Below are 19,906 nucleotides of genomic sequence, written 5' to 3'. Positions count from 1 at the left end.
CTCGCAGGGGGAGTCGTGTTGCTCGGGAGATTCTGGCTTCTTGCAGGGATCTGGAGCAGTTGGTGGGGAGCAGGGAAGAGGGGAGAAGGTGACAGGCGCGGGTTTGTTTCCAAGCCTGTGTGAAAGCCCCCGAGAAGAACTTTCATGCCACGTCTGTCAGATGAACCAGAATGAATAAAACCAGCTGCTGTGTCTGAAGACTCACTGGCCACTCCTGACTCGACAGGAAGCTCAGAACCTTCTTGGGAAAGCTCTGGACCCCGAGACCAAGTGGACTTCACAGCACGGGAAGGATTCCAAGCAGTTCAGCGGGCAGAGTCTGCGAGAAAACCAGGGAAGGTGCTTAGGGCCAGTATTTAAGAAATGAGGAAGGGTGAAGGCAGAGGGGAACTGTCTACCCTGCCTAAGAATTGATATTATGAGAAATGAGGCAGAGGGAAGAAGTGTTCTCACCACATGCAAGTTCTTGCTCTGAGTTTGCTGAGTCTCTCCCCTTGAGCTTTTCTCCGGGAAGTCAGATTACAGCTGCTTTGTCCCCCGTGACGTTGGGGCAGTAGGATGTACTGACAGAGGTTGGGCTTTGAGTCTGGACACCACTGGCAGGGACCACCTGTGTGGCCAGGACAGCCAGGGAGAGACTCAGCGTCTCTCAGAGACCCAAGCGGTTCGGTTTCCGGTTGCAGGATCTGGTTTGCAATTGCAGGATCTGGTTTGTTACATTCCCAAGTCAGTTTCCCGAATGAAATGTTTAAGCAGTTTCTGGCCTGTCCTGAGACTATTTCCCCAAACTCTTCCTGTGGGCTATGTCACTGTTGACTACAAACAAATGCCCTGTTATGTGTGGTTACTGCTGAGCGCTGCCTGGGGCTGGGCATGGTCCCACATGTTAGAGGGTATCAAACTGTTCTTTGCTTCCCAAATCCTTTAAGGTAGGTGCTTCCATGATTCCCAGCCTAAGGATGAGTAACCAGCGGCATAGATGGGTCAATTACCTGGCCAAGGTTGCATAGCCGGTGTCTTGGAACCAGGGTTTGGCCCAGTGCTGGGAAGAGCATGTCTGCTTCCTGGACCTTTCTCCTTTCTCCCTCCCCCTCAGCACTGCACACACGTTAGGTGTTCCTCAACAGCCTCTTGTTGAACGAGTGGACCGTCGACTCTCACACCCCCAGTAATTGAACCCCACAAGAGCCTCTGCTGTCTTATTTCTCCACCCACCCGGAGGAGGTAAACATTGTACAGATCCAGTGATGCTTTGTTTTCTCCTAGGAGTGACTGGGTGACGTCCTATAAGGTCATGGTGAGCAATGACAGCCACACGTGGGTCACTGTCAAGAACGGATCTGGAGACATGGTGAGTCTCTTCTTGGTTCTGGCTGTGTGGGAGCCTGCAGAGAGACGTGATATGCCCAGTCACCTGGGACTTACCATTTCTGGGTCCACTCCAGCCAACCCTGAGAGTGTGATGGACAGTGACCCCTTTCCATGGCCCAAAGCTCAGCACCAGGTGGTCACCTTTGGGGACGATGTGGACTCCTGCCTTCCTCCTGTCGCAGGGTCTGAACCCAGCCTCTTACCCACACCCAGGCCAGCCCTGGAGAGAGACAGCATGCAGGGCCCCTCACAGCTGTTCGGTTATGAGTTTCCTAACTTTTTCTAATGCCCTTGGATCTCTAGCTCTGTGATGTGGTGCAGCTTCACACTGCAGTCACACTGAGATCCTCAAGGGTACATTCCCAGCACCATGTCCCCTGTCCCACACCCATCTCGCACACCACCTGCAGATTCCTTATCACCCACATCCCTGTGTCCTGGTAGAAGGGTGCCAGCTGCTCTTCTACCTGGGAACCCATTGCTGTGTCTTTCTCTAGAATATTCCAAGATAGGTATGTCTTTCCCCCCATGTCAGGTCAAATGCAACTGCTTCCCCACAGCTTTGCTTGGTCTTCTTCTGCTGAAATCCAAAAGCTCTGTGGTGTCCCTTTGCCCTGACCTTGATAGTTATCCTACAGTCAACAGGTTCTCCCCAGGCCCCAATCGATGGGGGCTTCCTGGGACCTGACTCCTTTCTCCCTCCCCTCAGCGCTCAACACACATTAGGTATTCCTCAACAGCCTCTTGTTGAGCCAGTGGACTGCCAATCTTGCACCCCCGATAATCAAACCCTACAAGAGCCTCCTTTCCCCCTTGAACATAAATAGATATTTGAAGGAAACAGTGAAAAGGAGATCCCTGTGCTCAACGAGCTGCCTGTCCCCATGGTGGCCCGCTACATCCGCATCAACCCGCAGTCCTGGTTTGACAACGGCAGCATCTGTCTGAGGATGGAGATCCTAGGCTGCCCACTGCCAGGTGAGTCCACCCACCTGCACTTCCTGCAGGACAGGATGCTGACACAAAACAGGTGCCAGCCGGGGTGAGTAAAATTAAGCCGCACAATTGTTTTCTGGTGTTAAAAAGAAGAGATGTGTCTATTTAGAATATTTTGAAAATACAAGTGAGCCCAAAAGAAAACAAGTACCCCCATTATCCTGCTAAGAGGCATCATGAACATGGGGGGTATCGAGGTCTTTTGCCAAGGGAGGTTTTTCCCATTGTGCATATTTCAAGGTTGACAGTTACCCAACCCCACCACTCAAGGGTGAGCAGAGACTCTATAGAGGGGTTTTGGAGCATTGGGGTACAACTCAGCCATCGAGCTCTTGTGAGCATGTGCAAGGCCCTGGGTTCCATTCCTAGCACTACAAAAAAGAAAAAAAAAAAAGTTTTGGAGGCCACATTTATTTGTCTCTTCAGATCCCACTCTTCTAGGTAGAGGAGGTAGGGCAGCAGCAGCAGAAGTTCACTTTAAACTTGACCCTTGATGTGGTCTTGTTTAGAGAGCTTCACGGGATGCCTGTGTCTTGGGTCACTTATTCTTATTGGTTGTGTTTTCTTGGTCCTATCTCTACATGATGGTCTTAGTGTGTGACCCTAGGGTAACAGGGAGAATGGTGGGGACTCCTGAGCCAGCTGGGTCCCTGCTCTGTCTTGCTCTGGACAGGCTGGCCTGAGCCGGCTCTCATAGATGGTTGGCTTGTGTGCTCAGGGACCTGTGGTAGCAGCCTCTTCCTCCTGCCCTGACATCTCCAGGGAAGGCAGCAGGCAGGAACTTTCTCATTCCTGGGCACCCTGAGTCAGGAGGACCCAGAGCGAGCCATGACTCATCTCTCCCAGGCTGCTCCTCCAGGGAGCCTCCCTGCAATTGATCTTGCAGGTGTGAGCTGACCCCAGCTCCCTCTGGACCCCCAGTTCTTCCTAGTGCTCTGGGGGCCTGGCACCTCCAGCTCTGAGGCTGTGTCTATCACGACCCCACCCCTATCATGAACTCACTTTTACTGGGTTTTCAAGTGTGTTTCTGTCATTGTGCTCTTTTCCTCTCAATCCCATAGTTTCTATGAACTCGCTTTGGCAACCATGGATTTTTAGAGACCAAGTTGAATCTAGGTACCTACTTAATTTCCCTCATGTCAGATATTTTGTTTTATAATTGTTCACACCTACCTTTTTTTGTATGTCATTAAAACTGGCAGAGTCCCACTGTCTTACTGATGCTTTCTCTCCTAATCCATGGAGAGATCCTGTGTTTTTAATCTGCCCTGGAGAGTTGGAAGTGGAGTTGTTTCCAGCGTCCTGATTCCGTGAACACCCGCAGTGGGCATCCCTGTTCCTCCATCACCATTCCATGTCACTATTCCACGTGTGCATGTCCACGGTTAATTCCCAGGATGGCCTTGGGGAGAGTGGGGTTGCTGGGACAAAGGAAGCGCCCATTGTCAAGGACGGCTTGGGGAGAGGCTGCCTGGTTTGAGATTGAAGGCTCCTTTTGTGGCCTGTTGTGTTGGAACTGGGCACTGCTGTCCAGGTCCAGCCTGTTGCCATCCGGGGCCTGCCGGGCTCAGTGTGCCCTAAGGTCCTGAAGTCAGTAGGTATCTGCAGAGGGGGAGTCATGGGCTCTGGCCCTCTTTACATGAACCTGGGACTCTTGTTCAGCAACCGTCAGTCTGTTTGCTTTAAAGAGAAGGGTCATGGTTCTTCTCTGCAGGCAGGAATTCATCTGTTGTTAGCAGAGGGCAGAGGGCAGCCTGTGCGAGTCTCACGAAATAAATATTTCCCTGTGAAGTTATTCTTGGGGTGTGTTTGAAGATAGGTCCTGGGAGCTGTTGAATCACTCGCAGAGACAGTTGCGTTGTGAAATCTGGGTGGCTGTCAAGTATGGCCTCAGCAGGGTTCTGCTGTCCCCCCCCCCTAAATATTTAGGGCCATTTTTCTTCTAGAAGTTACTTAGCACTCTGTCCAGAGGTGCACTAGTGTTCACACATGCCGCCTGGTGGTAGTCAGGTCCGAGGACCAGGGCGGCACAAAGGTCCAAATTGAGCCTCTCATCATCGCTGTGCGGAAAAGATACCTTCATGAAAGTTAATGAGATTGAAGCCAGAGTTGTGCAGACAATGCAGTTCCCCAAACCCAAGGTGACCTTGAGGTCTAAATGCAGCCACCAGTTCCATTCTTCCTGGAATTCTTTTTATGAAAAATGTACTTACCTCCATTCTGCATCTCTGCATTCCAACCATGCCCTCCCTTCTCCTCTTCCTGTGAGGCCTCTGGTGGAGGCGGACTTGGAGGGTGCGGGTTGCTTTTTAAGACTTGGTGAATATTTCCAGAAATCTTTGAGCTGGAAAGTGCATTACCATAGACCATGGACTATTAATAGGATTTTTAAAGCTCAGAAGTAAAAGAAAATGGGGAGCTGTAGTTGCATGGGTTTAGAGTTTCAGGTCTGCAAGATGAAAAATGTTCTGTAGCTGGATAGTGCTGCCCATATTGTGTGAAGCACGGGGCATATAGCAGTGTTCCGTAACAATGGCACCAAGCGAGGGAAGGCCTTTCGCTCCAAGACGGAAGCCATGTCTCCATCAAGCACCGGGGGTGTCAGCCGGACCCAGGCCAGATCCAACTGAAGATGAGATCACAAGATTGCTCTCATTTACTGTGGTCATTGAGGTAGTGAACAATGGGCCAACGAATTAACAGTTAATTATTTAATAGGAATACATGTGCATCTGCTGTGAGAGTTGAGCCTTTAAGCTGCATGAGTATACTGCCTTGTAAAGGGAGATCTGCTTGCTAGAGTTGTTTGCTAGATGGGGTGACCACCCATCCCAATTGTCTGGGACACAGGAAGTTTTCAATTTATCAACCAGGACAGCCCCAAGCAAACCAGCACATGGTGGCCTCTCTCTGGTTAGACCACATCTCAGTCAGCAGAATCAGGGGAACAGAGCATTTGGGGAGTTTGGTAAGGGGAGTCTGTTGGGAAGACAGTTTTAGGTACCAAGGTCTGGAGTTTGTCCCTGTAACTAGGGTGTCTCTAAGGAATCAGCTGTTTTTCAGCATATGGGATGTGCCCCGAAGGAGACAGGAGCCAAAGCTCCGTCTGAGACAGTCGGGCTTGTAGACTGAGGCAGCTGGGGCTTCAGATGGGAGCCCGCTGTTCCAGCTAGCTTAAGAGAAAAAAGTGGGCTGATGTCAAATCTTAGGAGCGGGTCTGATTTTGGCTTCAGGTTAGGGTAGGTCTACTGTCTCAGGGCCTTCTAGGTCAGGGCTCACTTGGTCTCTTGCAGACAGGCAGGTGGCCACTGATGACCAAAGTCGTCCTCTCTTCAGAGAGATTCCAGTAGGGGAGACTCCTCAGCTCTGGGCTAAGAGTCTTCTGGTGGCCCCGTGTGGATCCTGGGATCACTGGGCCCAGTGACTGTGGCCAGAACAAGTGTGTTAACTGGCTGGCCTGAGTCACATGGCAGGGCAGCTCCCTGAGAACTCACAGGGAAAGGAATTCTTTTGTCCACAGAGGGAAGTTGGGGATGGACAATTGGGATGCCAAGTGCTCTGTGTGCACTCATTACTTCAGTGCGTGGCTCCTAGTAGAGCCTCAATTAAAACCTTGGCCAGTCAGAATAAATGGACAGGAAAGAAGGATTTTTTTCAGGATAGGGAGACTGAAAGTTGTGCAAACTCGCCGTGGCTTTGAGACAGTTCTGGAACTTGTACCTGAACCTTTCAGCAAACTGATTAGTCGTAAGGAAGGAAGAATATCCCAGACACAGAGTTCTTTTGTCCTGGAGGCTCTCAGTTTTTCTTCACTCCTTTTCACAACCTTGAAGGCAGAACTTGTGTTGGAAAACAAAGGGGGCTTTCAAGTCCTTTGGAAAGAGGCCCCAGAGACTGGGGCAGGGTGTGGAATAGCTCTCAGCACACAGCTCTGGTTAGGTTCACTGTAGATGACTGGGTAGGTGTGGTGGAAATGAATGCAAAAAAAAATATGCTTCTCATTTGCTTTGAAATCTGCAGGTTTGGAATTCAAAGGGAAGGCAGCTTGCCAGAGGTGTGGTCAGCCCACTCCCCAAAGGAAAGTGTTGGAGAAATGAGTGGGCCTCTGGCCGAGCCTCTCTGTTCTTGCTGGCCAGCATGCCCGCCTGCCTCCGGAGACACTCCCTTTCCTCCTTGGTTACTCGTATCTGATTGTATCACTGGAAAACCTTTTGTGAAGATTTAAAATTCTATTTTCAGTGTTTGGGTCCGTCTGTGATTCTTACCTTGTGGCAGGCGACCTCAGTTCTGAAGGGTGAAGCCATCTTCAAGGGCGCAGGGCTGGCTCAGCTGACCGGCTGGGTGGAACGTCGCTGATGCCTCCTCCCTGCCGCCACACACTGGGCGGCTCTCAGCCTTCCGGCCTGCAGGGTCAGCTGGCGTTCTGTTAAAGTGTGGTTCTAGCCTGCTGAGTCAGAAGGTTCTGTCAGGTTGGTTCTGACAAAGGGCCAGTGCTGCACATTCGGATCAGAGATAGGGCCCAGCCTGCCACCCTAGGGAGCAAGTGCCCGTCCTTCTGCCACCTACCTTGGCTCTGCTTCCAGAATGACCTTGGAGCCTCCTGCATCAAGCCGAGGCCGCTGTGACTCTCCAGCTGCTCACATGCTCCTAGGGTTGTGGGTCGGCCTTCCAAAGCTCCCATGTTCTTCCTGTCGGGAGCTGGTGCTGGTGGAGATGCTACCAGGCTGGCTGGGGCCTGCCACCCTCCTTTCCAGTCATCATCAGATGAGGAGAAGGACCTCAGCACCAGCTGATGTCCCTTCCTGCTGTCCTCCTTGTTCTTCCTCCTCCGTGTCCCCTTCTTTCTGTGTGTTCTTTGGTTTTCATAATTATATGCAGAATACAAGCTTAAGAAATTAAAGGGTTAAAAATCAACTTATGCTTCTGGAAGGGAATCAAGCGAAGAGCATGCATGTCCTCCCCAGAGCCCAAGCCCTCGTCCTCAGGGTCACCGCGGTTAATATGGTCTGATTACACCTACCAAGGAACTTCTGCTCCCGTGAAGGGAACTCACTGACTTCGGCATTATGGTCACTCTGTGTCTTGTGAGTGCAAGTCCAGGGAGGGCCGGGCTGCGGGGCTGGCTATTCAGCAGCTCCTGATGTAGTTGGGCTTCTCTGTCTTTTGCTCCTGGTAGTCCATGTCCCTGACGTCCTCCTGGGGCTAGTTCCTCTTGTAGTCAGATGCCCACTGTGGCAAGCAGGCGATGTGCTTCTGCACACTTTCCCCGTCCTCCTCTGTGCCCAAGTGCTGGAGCAGTTAGAGTGGCGGGGGGGGGGGGCGTGCTTTGATGGCCTGGAGCTGGGGCCCTGAGTTTTCTAGAGGTGGGAAGAGGGGATTTCCAAATGTGGGGCCTCTGTTAGGAAGAACCAAAGGAATGTGTCCCCAGTAAGAGCCCAGCAGTGTCCACACACTTCCTAAAGTCTCCGCATATGCGCGCAGCTTTGATGTTGCATCTATTTCTTTAGAGTGGCTGTTTGCTAGGCACATAGGATGTCCCCTCTACCACTACCAGTAGATCGGTGAGGCCAGAACCACTCTATTCCCTGTTTATGGGTGAAAAACGAAGGCAAAGACTGACTAGTGACTTGCTCAAGGTCACATAGCACATAAATGGAAAAGATCTGGACCCAGGCACCCTGGCTCTGCACCCTTAGCCACTGGGTGATTCCAAACCCTGTCTTGCTCCCTGTGTCTCGGTTCTCTGCCTCTGAGCCAATGTTAGGAGCTCGAGGTTGGACTGGGCTGGGAAGGCTTTGCCATCCCCCCGGTGCTGGCATGAGACAAGCCCTAACAGGGTCACCACAAGTAACAGAATGGTGTGAATGAATTCAAGGTCATCTCTCTGTCCCCAGATCCTAATAACTATTACCACCGACGGAATGAAATGACCACCACGGATGACCTGGATTTTAAGCACCACAACTATAAGGAAATGCGCCAGGTAAGACCCAGGACACGGGGAGTGGGGCCGTGGCTCCGTGGTAGAGCTCTCCTCTAGCGTGCATGAGGCCCTGGGTTCAACACCAGCACCTCACAACATAAACACAGAACCAAACAAGAAACAGAGCTTGTAGCCTCAGGCCAGGAGTTTGTGCAGGGCAAATGCCCTAAGCACTTCGTATGTAGGGTTCATGTTCAAGGGACAGGAACCTGAATGGTCCCTTTGGCTGTGGAAGACACACTGAATGCTCGCAGCTTCAAGACTGAGGGGTCTTTCTGGGATTCAGTGACCAGGGTTGAAATGGGCCTGAAATCCAGACTCTCTTCTCATTTAACACTCCAGTTCCTAAGAACCACCGTGTGTGTGAGCCAGGTCAGGGACGGAGGAAGTCAGTCATGTGCAGAGCCGAAGAAGAGGAAGCACATGGGGACCCTGCTGTTGGCAGGACTCTGCTGGAGCCCACATCACTGCGTTCAGTCCTCTAACACCCCAGGAGGGTAGCACTGCGGTCATCCTTTCTTACAGATGAGGAAACCAAGTCACCAAGTCACTGCACAGCACTTCCCTGTGTTACACAGATTCTCAGTCTCCATCTTGGTTGCCTGTCACAGTCACACTGGGGGAATTTGTAAAAATACGCTTTCCTGAACTCGCTTCAGAACAAGTAAAGCAGAACCCTTAGGAGAAGGACCTGGGGACTCAAGATTTTAAAAGCTGACCTTGGGCTTCTGCTGCAGAGCCAGGTCTCCGAGCTTCTGCTTGACACCTTTATAGTGGGGGGTACAGTTGGCAGGTAAAGACCATCAGAGGAGATTCCCCAGGTTTGATCAGCGAGGCCCGCAGTCTGAGCAGTGGCAGCCTGTGCCTGCTGGCTGAGGAAGGGGGGGAGGGCCACCACTCATCAGAACAGGTAAGGGACAGCCCCTGGGTGGAGCGCATTGCCCCTGACATCCTGTTCCATGTCTGCCCCCCACATGTGCTGGAAATGCACAGGGGGTGTGGGCAGACAAGAAGTCCCTAGAGATCAAAGCGTCAGTCTGAAGAGTCAGAACGAGCAGGACTGTTCGTGAGAATGTATTTTCAGAGAAGGATTCACTCAGGCAAATTACTGAGGCTCAAGGGAGGGCTGGAGGAGCAGAGGGAAGGAGCAGACGCCAAGACAAATGTGGAAGACGTGTCTGAGCTCGGGGCCTCTAGGCTGAGCCCAGTCCATGAAGGGAACACGCCCGGCAGCCCAGGGTCATTTAATTGACAGGCAGCTTCCAGATACCTGTCAGCACTGACTCGGGAGATGGCAGTGCTGAGCCTCTTGCTCTTCGGAAACCAAGATGATGTCCTTGGACTTGAGGTCCGTGACTCATGCCTGCGGCTATGCATTCTTGGGGTGTCTGTGGCTCTGCCCCCAGTTCTATCACAGGGGCACCATGGATTGACCCAGAACTGCTTTCTGGACATCTCAGGACATCCCACTGAGTCCAGAAGAGAGAAAAATATCAATTTAGTTGGTGCAGTGAACATCAAGAGCCGTAAATCTGAGCCATAAATCTGCACTTAAAGGCAGCAGGCTGCACCGAAGTGTGTGGGTGCTGGTGTTGGTCAGTAGCCATTGCACACAGACAACGGGGCTCCTCTCTCAAGGAGAGCTGGTGGAGCAGCCTTCATCACGCAAGGTCACTGTCACTTGGAGGGGGGCGGGTGTCAAAGCCACTCCAAGGACATAGAATCATCAGTCAGCTGCCTCAGGGACACTGACTGAGTCCTCAAGGGTCCGCCTGCCTGGCAGTGCTCAACTGGAGACTGTCCAGGGAGCGTTTCTCCATTGCATGGCAAGTTCCCGAGTGTGACTTGCCACTTGGATTCCCTCGTGGCATCGGCTGGTTACCGTAGACGTCTCTCTACCTTGGGGACAATGGTTAGTTTACCCTACTGTTGACAGAGACATTTGTGATGAGTAAAAAAATAAAAAGAGAAACAGCAGTGAAAAGCAAGAAGAGAAAGTGAAAAATCTTACACCTTATGGGAGGGAGAGGCCAGGTGTGCAGCCTCCCGGGCTCAGGAACTCTCCTGAGCACCAACTTGAGAGGCTCTGCCCAGACCCAGGGAGGTGCAGGGGTGGGCGGGGGGGAGCCGAGAAGCAGGGGAGAAGGTGGAGGCCGAATGGGAGAGCCGGGCCAGGAGAAGCAGAAGGCCTTCAGAGCGGGTCACAACTTATGATCACTTGGCTGCTCTTCCTTCACAGACACCTTGTCCGTCTCCCTCATTGGAGCCGGTGAGGGCTTTGGCAGGCGGGCACAGAGGAGGGCATGGCCAGCAGCAAGGGCAGCGAGAACCACGGCCTGGAGGTGGGGCGTTCAGGGAGTGTCCGCCACAGTGGGCAGTGGGCTGGGAATGAGCCTGGTCCTGGGGTTCCTCGCTGAGCAAGGCTGGGCCTCTTATCTGTGTGGAGAGAAGGTGAATAAGAGCCATTGGGTCCCCAGGCCAGGGGCCTCCTGGGCCTGGACAAAGATGGAGGGAGGCTTCTCTGAGGCCCTCTGGCTAGTCTGAGGCCACCTGGTGAAGTGAGTTGGGGAGAGAGAGGACTCTGGCCGTGTCCTGCAGGGGAGTGGGTGCTTTCCCAGGAAGGAGAGAGTGATTTTGAGGACTAGGTTTAACTTGACTCTTTTTGGGGGGCACAGTGTTGCCGGGGCCCCGTGCTCAGGAAGCCCTGGTTGCTTGGCTGATCTGTGGAGAGTGAGGTTCAGGCAGATGAAGGTAAAGGGACAAGACATGAGCCTCTCCATGCTGAGCCTGGCCCTGGGGGAGGTCGTGGTGGGGGGACAGGGCAGGGCAGCGGCCTGGGGGTCCAGACACACCAAAGTCCTGAGCCAGGAGGTCCCTCCCAGCGATCCTCTCCCTCTTCCCGCCCTGTGGAATTCCTTTCCCATTGACCCGGCGCAGTCTGTTTCCCAGGTGAATGAAGAAAGACCATGGAAGAGAACTTTTTCTCCTCTGCCTCCTTTTGTTTATTCTTTAAACATTTTCATTCACTGGACAAACACTGTTGTATCAATATGTGACCCCAAACCTACAGATAGATCCTTCTCAAACTTTCTTACCTGCCTCAGTCTTACATTTTCTCACATGTCTCAGTCTGTTCATACTTATGGTAACAAAATACCAGAGAACGGATAATTCACAAACAACAGAAGGGTATTTCTCATGTTCTGGAGTTCAAGGTCAAGGCATCAGCTCATCTGATGTCTGGTAAGTGCTGCTGTCCACTTCCAAGATGGCACCTTGTTGCTCTCTCCTCCTGTGGTGGGAGGTGGAAGAGGGAAAGGGCCTCGCTACAGTTCCCTACAGACCTTTTAAAAGGATATTCATTTCATTCATTAGGACACCCCCTGAAGGCCCATCTCTATAGAGCATCTCATTGGATCTTAGGTTTCCGCATATCACCCCTTAGCGACTCAGGGCAGGAAACGCGGTGTGTCTCCGAGTTTCAGCCCGGCTGTCTTTAGAATGGGGGCAGTCTCTCTGCCTTGTCTACCTCACCTGGAGGTCTTGGTGGTGAGATGACACATTTTTGCTGTCTCCTTTATGTTGGCAGGGATGTGGGTGCTCTTTCTTGTAGCCATTTTTGTTGCCACCTGTGTGTGTCCCTGTGATGTTCACGCACCTCCCCTGTGGCAGGTGTCTGCCTCAGCTGTCTTGCCAACATGGGTCTTTAGCAATTGGCTTTCTCCCAACTGAATATTGCGACACAAAGTGAGTCGCTGCAGAGTGAAGCACACTCTCCCCCAGATTCAACGAGAGAATTAGACCCTGAATTCCTAACCAGAGGAGCGCCTGTCACCCCTCGAAGGTGTGCCGGAAGCCAAGGTAGTGAGGATAAATCCTTCAGCCCTCAGGAATGCTCCTTAACCTGCTCTGCCCGGTGATGGCAGAATGCCGTGTTCTGCAGGTGACAACGACCACAGCATGACACCTGTCTGTGTCCTAGGCTCTGTGTAATATCAGTTTTCCAGTTTGAATAGATTTTCATCCACTATAAAAGTTGCAGCAGCCTATTTACAATTTACAAGGACCTTCAGTGGATCATTCTGCTGACCAGGAACCTTTGAAAGATCGTTCCAGTGCCTGCAGGCCCCTGCTGTCCCTCGGGGACTGTGCCTTTCCCTTGCTGAGCAGTCCAGCTCATCTTTCAGAAAGGTGGAGCCCTTCCTAATGGGTGCTATCTGCCAACCATCCTGGCTGCACCCTTCCTGACATTCACAGAGGATGGTGCAGCTGTCCCATGATGAGTGAAGCGTCCACCAGGAGCACGGGGCCTGGTAAGGGGCAGGCTTCTCAATAAACATGCAGTGAATGGACCATGACCCTTGCACTTGGAGTGGCTAAACAAGTTGAACCAAGCTGGCAAGTCCAAGCCGCCCCAAAGCAGACTGGCGGGGCCTCTTTGAGTGGTCCAGGCAAGGCAGCCTCCAGGGAGGTGTCTCTGGTCCTCCCCCACAAGGGCAGCTCGTCCGCGTGGCTGTGGAGCCTGGTGACTCCTTCAGCACTTGTGTCGCTCTCGCAGACCACAGCTGTCAGTCTGACCAGCCAACTCCAACGGCAAGATCCAGAAAGCAGCACAGACGGATTTCACTTTGTGCTGCCGCCTGCTTTGCGCCCTTCCCCTGTGACACCGGTTACGCGTCCTCACTCAGCACTCACAGGAGTGGTGCTCTCAGCCCCTCTGTGCCGGCACAGCAGCTCAGGAACGCGGAGCGGGGAGTGTCCCCCATCCTAGCACCGCGTGCGTAGGTCATGAGAAATTGTATTCAAGAGACACTCAGGTGGACCATCCATGTCCAAGGATATTTATTAAGAAAGCAGGAAATAGAGTGAAAAATAATGACCACAGTCAAGGAGGTGATGACAAATGTGATGAACAGCCAGGGAGGTGACAGCCACAACCTGGGAGGTGACAGCCACAGTCGAGGAGGTGACAGCCCTATTGGAGGGAGGTGACGGCCACAGCCAGGGAGACCTCTTTGCTCACAGGACCGCCATGACAAAAGCACCATGAACAAGCTGCTGGCCACAGCTGTTGCTTGGGTTCTGGAGGAAGCCAGTGGCAGAGCTGTGTCTGGAGACTTCTCCCTCCAGCTCACAGGCGCGCTGTCCCCGCGTGCCTACGTGCAAGCGAGCTCCCCCAGTTACGCAGTCACCACTCCTGTTCCCCAGGCCTCTGCCCTGGCACCTAGTCGCCCCGCCAGCTTCACCTCTGGACACCGTGGCTTTGGTGACTAGGTCTCAGTGTATGCTTTTGGGGGACGCAAACATTCAGACCGCGGCAGGAGGTGGTACCACAGCCAGGGGCGCTCAGCGTCCAGAGCCGCGGTGGGCAATGGCCAGGAGCGCCTCCTTAGAGACGACCCCAGGGCAGGCTGGCACAAAAGGTGGGTGCTGAGAGCCTTGGGGGATGCTTGTGGGGAGGAGCGTCCACGTGGAGCAGCCGGGCTGTGGGAGAAGGGCCCTGTGGGGAACGGGAAGCGGCTGACCTCCTGAGACGTCTGCCCCATCGTTACTTGAAATGGTTCATGGACTTTGTCTTTCAGTTGATGAAGGTCGTGAACGAAATGTGCCCCAATATCACCAGGATCTACAACATTGGCAAAAGCCACCAGGGCCTGAAGCTGTACGCCGTGGAGATCTCGGACCACCCGGGCGAGCACGAAGTCGGTGAGGGGCCCTGGGGTGACGGTGATCCGCCTTATCCACGGTGCCTCCTCAGGCATCATGTTCTGTCCCCGAGAACGTTCAGGAAGCAGGGCCTGCACTGGCCATCGTCAGCCGTCTCATAGGGTGGACTCTGCAGGGCACACAGATTGGAGACCTGAGAGCCTCTGGCCCCTGTGACACAGGCCGCAGATTATTTAAGCTGGACACACCTTCCTTCTCTCCATAGAGCCCGCACCTGATCCTGTGTCCCCTCCAAGGTCATTCACAACAGCCGAGGAAGAAAGTGGCTAGACTCCTCTCCCAGGAGGAAATGCTGCTCATTGATGGCTTAAGCTACAGCGCTTCACTCTGTTGTTTTTTTTGTTTTTGTTTTTGTTTTTGTTTTTTGGAGAAGGGGACTGGGGATTGAACTCAGGGGTACTTGACCACTGAGCTATATCCCCAGCCCTATTTTTATATATTATTTAGAGACAGGGTCTCACTGAGTTGCTTAGCGCCTCGCTTTTGCTGAGCCTGGTTTTGAACTCCTGATCCTCCTACCTCACCTCCCAAGCTGCTGGGATTACAGGTGTGCGCCACCATGCCTGGCTGGCTCCCTCTTTTTTATTTTTTCATGTCAGTCCTCTCTTTACCCATTCCTGCATTCAGCCACTTCCCATTCACCTGCTCCCCATCCTGAGCCCCTGCAGGTAGGGTGGGCTTCTCTGGATTCCTTTTTGGTAAATCTGCCAGCTGCTTAGAAATCCACTGCCATTTCAGTTCAGAGATTGTCAGATTCACTCAGCCCTCGCATTCGGCTGAATCCCAGGAGTTTCTTTTGAAGGGCAGATGTCAGCTCTGCTGGTCAATCACATTGTCCTCAGCAGCGGGGAGGACAATAAGGGGCAGAGAATTGTCAGCTCTGCCCAGCACAGATGGCCCCATGTCTGATCTGTGCATCTGCTCTCACAAAATTCCAGAGACTGGATCACATATGAGCAACAGAAATCTGTTTATCGCAGTTCTGGAAGCTGGACATCCAAGACCAGGGGCCGGCACGTTCATTGTTTGCTGAGGCCAGTTTCTCTCAAGACTCCCTCTTGCTGTGTCCTCTCCGGGCGGAAGCCTGAAGGGGAAAGGGCCCTTGCTGGTTCCCTTAGGCCCTTTTAAAGGGTACTAGCTCCTAATCAGCTGCAGCCCTACCTCTGGATATGATCACATGGGTCTTAGTTCCAACACGTGAATTTTGGAGAGACCCACATTAAACCATAGCACCCCTCATATTTCAGAAGCTGAGCTTTGAAAGAGAAAATGCTCAGCCCCTTTGCCAACTGTACTGCTGTTAACCTGCCCTGCAGGACTCTTTTCTGCTTGTGTCCTTTCATCTTTGTGTCTTTCTGAGACATGGAAAAGGAGAGAGAATATGGTTGCTGTGACTTGTAACCCTTAAACCTCGTAAGAATGAGCAGGACTGCCCGTGGCTCGTGCCACCCGGGATTTTTCTGTCTTTGCCTACATACCTGACTATTTTGGAATTTAAAAATTATCCCAGTATAATTTGGGAGGTTTATTGGAAAGAACAGGTTGGGCTACGTAGCTAAGTTTGTATCATTCAGAGGCACGGACAGGCGCCCTTGGCCGTGTGCACGCCCGCCCAGCCTGTGCCTCTCTCTGTGAAGGTGAGCCCGAGTTCCACTACATCGCGGGCGCCCACGGCAACGAGGTGTTGGGCCGCGAGCTGCTGCTGCTGCTGCTGCAGTTCCTGTGCCAGGAGTACCTGGGCCAGAATGCGCGCATCGTCCGCCTGGTGGAGGAGACCCGGATCCACATCGTCCCCTCCCTCAACCCCGACGGCTACGAGAAGGCCTACGAAGGGGTAAAGTGAGGCCCAGCCCAGGGTGTGCTCGGCCACCCGGCCACGGGAGGTCCTCAGGAGGCTTCTTCTTGGTGCCTCCCTGCTGTGGCCAGGAAGCCACGAGGTTTATGGGGGATGCAAACCATGGCGACCCTGAAAGAGGGACATGCCCACTAAATGGACAGAGAGAACATGAATAATAACATATATAGGATGAAATGATGGAAGACTTACGCCCTGTGTTGACTGCACCCTGAAACCAGGTGCCAGCCACGTGCAGCACCTTTACTCTCTCCACAGCCCTGTAAGGAGAGCTGCTTTTATTATTCTGAGATGTTATTTATGATTCCTGTCCAAACTCTGATGCACAATTTTCGTAGGTCATCGGTAGATATAAAACAAGCCTATGTACGTAAATATGTGCTGACGGTACTTAGAACTATGTTGTGTTGTGGGTCCACGATGATTTACCATAGTATCTGAGGATAAAGTGGACCCCTGTATAAACAGTGGCACCTATCAAATGCAAGCTTTAGGTTACAGAGCTTTGGTTCTGTTCACTGGGGATCTGCAGGTCAGAACCTGGGCAGGCGGCAGAACAAGCACTCTAGGCTGTGCCCGCCTCGTGTCGCCCTGCAGGGGTGGAGTCCTAGGTTCGTGGTCACTCAGAGGTCCCACCGAGCTGTGCAGGAGAGAGGAGGAAGAGGTGGGAGGAGGGGTCTCATCCCTTTGAGCAGTGCCAGGTGGCGGGGTGGTTCTCTGGGTGCCCTCTGTGGAGTGACCTTGCTGTATTACCCTTCGTCACCCATCAAATTCCAGCAGCAGGTTTTCGGTACTCTCCTGGATGCCATCTTTAGGTCAGAGGGTGTCAGAGGCTCCGAGACACACGGGTGGAGGTGGACATGTGCGTCTCCTAGGGCAGGGGTTGGTTTTCCTACATCTGCGGGTTCCTTACATTCTGAATCTTCTCTCAGGGCTCGGAGCTGGGAGGCTGGTCCCTGGGACGCTGGACCCACGACGGGATTGACATCAACAACAACTTTCCTGATTTGAACACGCTGCTCTGGGAGGCAGAGGATCGGCAGAACGTCCCCAGGAAAGTTCCCAATCACCACATTGCCATCCCTGAGTGGTTTCTGTCTGAAAATGCCACCGTGAGTAAAAGTATCCCGATCTGCTGAGCAGCGGGCAGCCAGAGGACACCTGCTATGGCCGAGGCCTGGCACTTAGGAGCAGGGCAAAGCCATGTGCTTTTGCTTTCTCCAGAAGCAGGGAAGGGGGCAGGGAGGGAGCCCCCTCCGAATGGGTACTTGGAGGTTCTCCCTAGAAATCACTGAATTACATTTCTTGACAACCGCACAGTGTTGCAGAGACCACAGCACACGTGTCTGAATTGTACCTGTTGGTTGCTGTCATCCTGTCCTCCCTGTCAGTCTTCCATGACATTACCCACAGCCCTCACTGACTGCTTGACACATCTGATTCTATTTGAATAAGTCCCTGTGGGTTTATTGCATGTGTCACATCTTTGGAAACAAAAAATGAAATTGGGTAGGAAATGTTTTCACCAAATGCCTTTGTTCCTGTTTCACAAATATGTTCTCATGAAAGCACCGTGCCTGGTTGGGGTGCCCTCGCTGCCAGCGGTAACTCCTTTCCTTTCCCTTATTCTTTGATCTCATATGTCCTTCACCCGGTCTGCCTTGATTGGAACCTAGGTGTTAGTTCGACCTTGTAGTTGAACCCCAGGAACCCAGATGAATATCTGTCTTTCTGCCTCTACCATGGAGACGTGTGACTTTCACCCTCAAGGTCATAATCCAGGGTGGCAGCCGGTGCTCTGGCTGTCATGACTGTGAAGAAAGAGGAGAGAAGGTTTTTTTCCTGTGTTTGTTTTTGTTTTTGTTTTTTTAAGGTCCCCTTCTCGGGCAGCTCGGTGTCCTGTAGGAGGCCTTCCTAGAATCCCTGCAGACTTGGGCTGAAATCTCACTGGGCAGTTTCTCTGCACAGGGCATCCACTGCTTTGGGAAGCTGTAGTCTAGGTAGCACGCTCGGGCTAATCCAGAGGGATGCTGCCTCGAGCCCCTGCCCATGCAGCACAGCACGCTGGGCCTCTTACTGGTGGAGGGTCAGCATGTGGTCTCCTTCAGTGGCCCACAGCCCAGGGCCAAGCAGGTCCCCAGAAGTTGACTGAGGGGAACAGACCATGGTGGTACCCTGTGGTTGGTGAGGATGCCCACAAGATGATGCAGGGATGGGATTGACCTCATTGGCTATGAGCTCCAGGTCTTCTCAATCTTTCTCCTGGTTTCGAGTCCAACCCAGTTGGTCCATAACATCCCAATGATACCTGGCAAACTTAAGAATTCAAGTGATGCTATATTTTGGGAGCACTTGGATCAAAATTGGAATTGGTTGCCAGCTCTGGTCCCCCCATTACTCCAGCACAGCCAGGCTCAGCTCCTCAGAGTTCAGACTTTGCTTTAAGCCTGGAATTCAGTTTTCTAAGCTTCTCATTCTCTAGAAGTACAGGAGAATTACACAGCATCACCAATCCCTCTCTCAATTACGGACAGTTTAGAGGTGAGAAATCAGTAAAAGTAAGATTTAATTAACAAGACCAATAGGCTTGACATAAGGAACCCATAAGAATTCTACAACCAACAATTAGAGAATATTCTCATTAATCCTGGAACATTTTCAAAAATTGAGGGTGAATGGAGCTATGATGGAATTTCAGAGAATAGAACTCAGGCAAACACAATCTCATCACCTTCTGTCTGAACTGGAAGATGATGATAAGACGAATGAAAAAATTAGTATGTATTTAGAAAAAGTTTTAAAATCTTCTAACTAATAGGCCAGAGGAAAATAATTATACTGGCAACTCAAAAAACATTAAGCAAATGGTAACAAAACATTATTATCAGAATTTATGGAGTACAGCCCAAAATAGTGCTTTAGAGAAACGTGTATCTTTAAGTGAATTTATTGCAAAAGAAGAAAGGCCAAAAATTAATTAATTTGAGAAGTTATCAAAAAGATAACAAGAAATGAAATGATTAAAAAAACCCCACAAATACAAAGTAATTTGTCTGCAGAAAGGAGCATTTGATAAAGCTTGAAAATAATTCACAGTAAAATCTTCAGTAAACCTCTGGATATACATGATTAGCTTTCCGGGTGAGAAAGCCTATTTTAGGCAAGATGCACACAGGCTTAATCATAAAAGATTAATAAATTCAACTACCTCAAAATAAGAAAATCTACTCATCAAAAGATTTAATAAACTATAATGATAAGATGCAAACTGGAAGATGTTATTTGCAAATTATGTAGCTGAAAAGAAGTAGAATTTCCAAAATATGTATAAAGAGTTACAAGAAAAATGTAAGCAGCCCCGCAGAAAAGACACGGAAGGAGGTTCACAGAGGAGGAGATGTAGGGCTGGTCTCACCGGAGATGTGGACGTGTGGAAGTGTGGACGAGAGAACCTTGCACATCCACCAAGCAGCAAAAACAAGAGGCCCAGCAACACCCAGATGTCAGACAGGATGGGCCCAGTGGGTGTCATACCTTGGTGGTGAGAGTCGCGACTTTGGGGACCAGCTTGATTACCTTGTGAAACTGGGACATTTCCACATCCTGTGATGTTACCTGCAATTCCAATGCTGTGATACAGGGAAGAGAAGTTTCAGCAGGTGGGTGCCAGGTGACAGCGCCAGAAAGGTCAAAGCACCCTGTCCATTACAGCCAAAGATTGGAGGTTACTTCATGCCGTCCTCTTAAGCATGAATAGATTGAGATCTTAGTGCTGAAGTGACAAAGACTGAACCATGGCTTGAGTCGACGTTGGGGCTGAGCGTTAGAAACATCAGTTGAGTGGAGAAGATGTACAAGTCAGCCATCAGCGTGGTCACTCCCTCCTCTTTAGATCAAGAGCAAATGAAACTAAATCGCATATTTTGGACATTTGCATATGGGATGAAACAGAGAAAATGAGCTTCATCTCAGGA

At 51.6% G+C, this 19,906-nt stretch overlaps 1 protein-coding gene across 1 annotated transcript in view; it reads left to right on the top strand.

Moving 5' to 3' along the window:
• Cpxm2 (carboxypeptidase X, M14 family member 2) overlaps positions 1-19,906 on the top strand; it is a 91,263-nt gene that overhangs the window by 57,853 nt on the left and 13,504 nt on the right. The window contains exons 5-10 of the mRNA XM_077105403.1: positions 1,267-1,351; positions 2,199-2,349; positions 8,262-8,350; positions 13,933-14,056; positions 15,715-15,911; positions 16,865-17,044. Coding sequence (XP_076961518.1) covers positions 1,267-1,351; positions 2,199-2,349; positions 8,262-8,350; positions 13,933-14,056; positions 15,715-15,911; positions 16,865-17,044 — 826 coding nt within the window. The remainder of the gene's footprint in view (positions 1-1,266; positions 1,352-2,198; positions 2,350-8,261; positions 8,351-13,932; positions 14,057-15,714; positions 15,912-16,864; positions 17,045-19,906) is intronic.

This window comes from Callospermophilus lateralis, chromosome 15 (genome assembly GCF_048772815.1).
Source record: "Callospermophilus lateralis isolate mCalLat2 chromosome 15, mCalLat2.hap1, whole genome shotgun sequence".
Classification (NCBI taxonomy): domain Eukaryota; kingdom Metazoa; phylum Chordata; class Mammalia; order Rodentia; family Sciuridae; genus Callospermophilus; species Callospermophilus lateralis.
The sequence above is the reverse complement of the archived record's forward strand: the minus strand, read 5'-3'. Positions and strand labels throughout refer to the sequence as shown.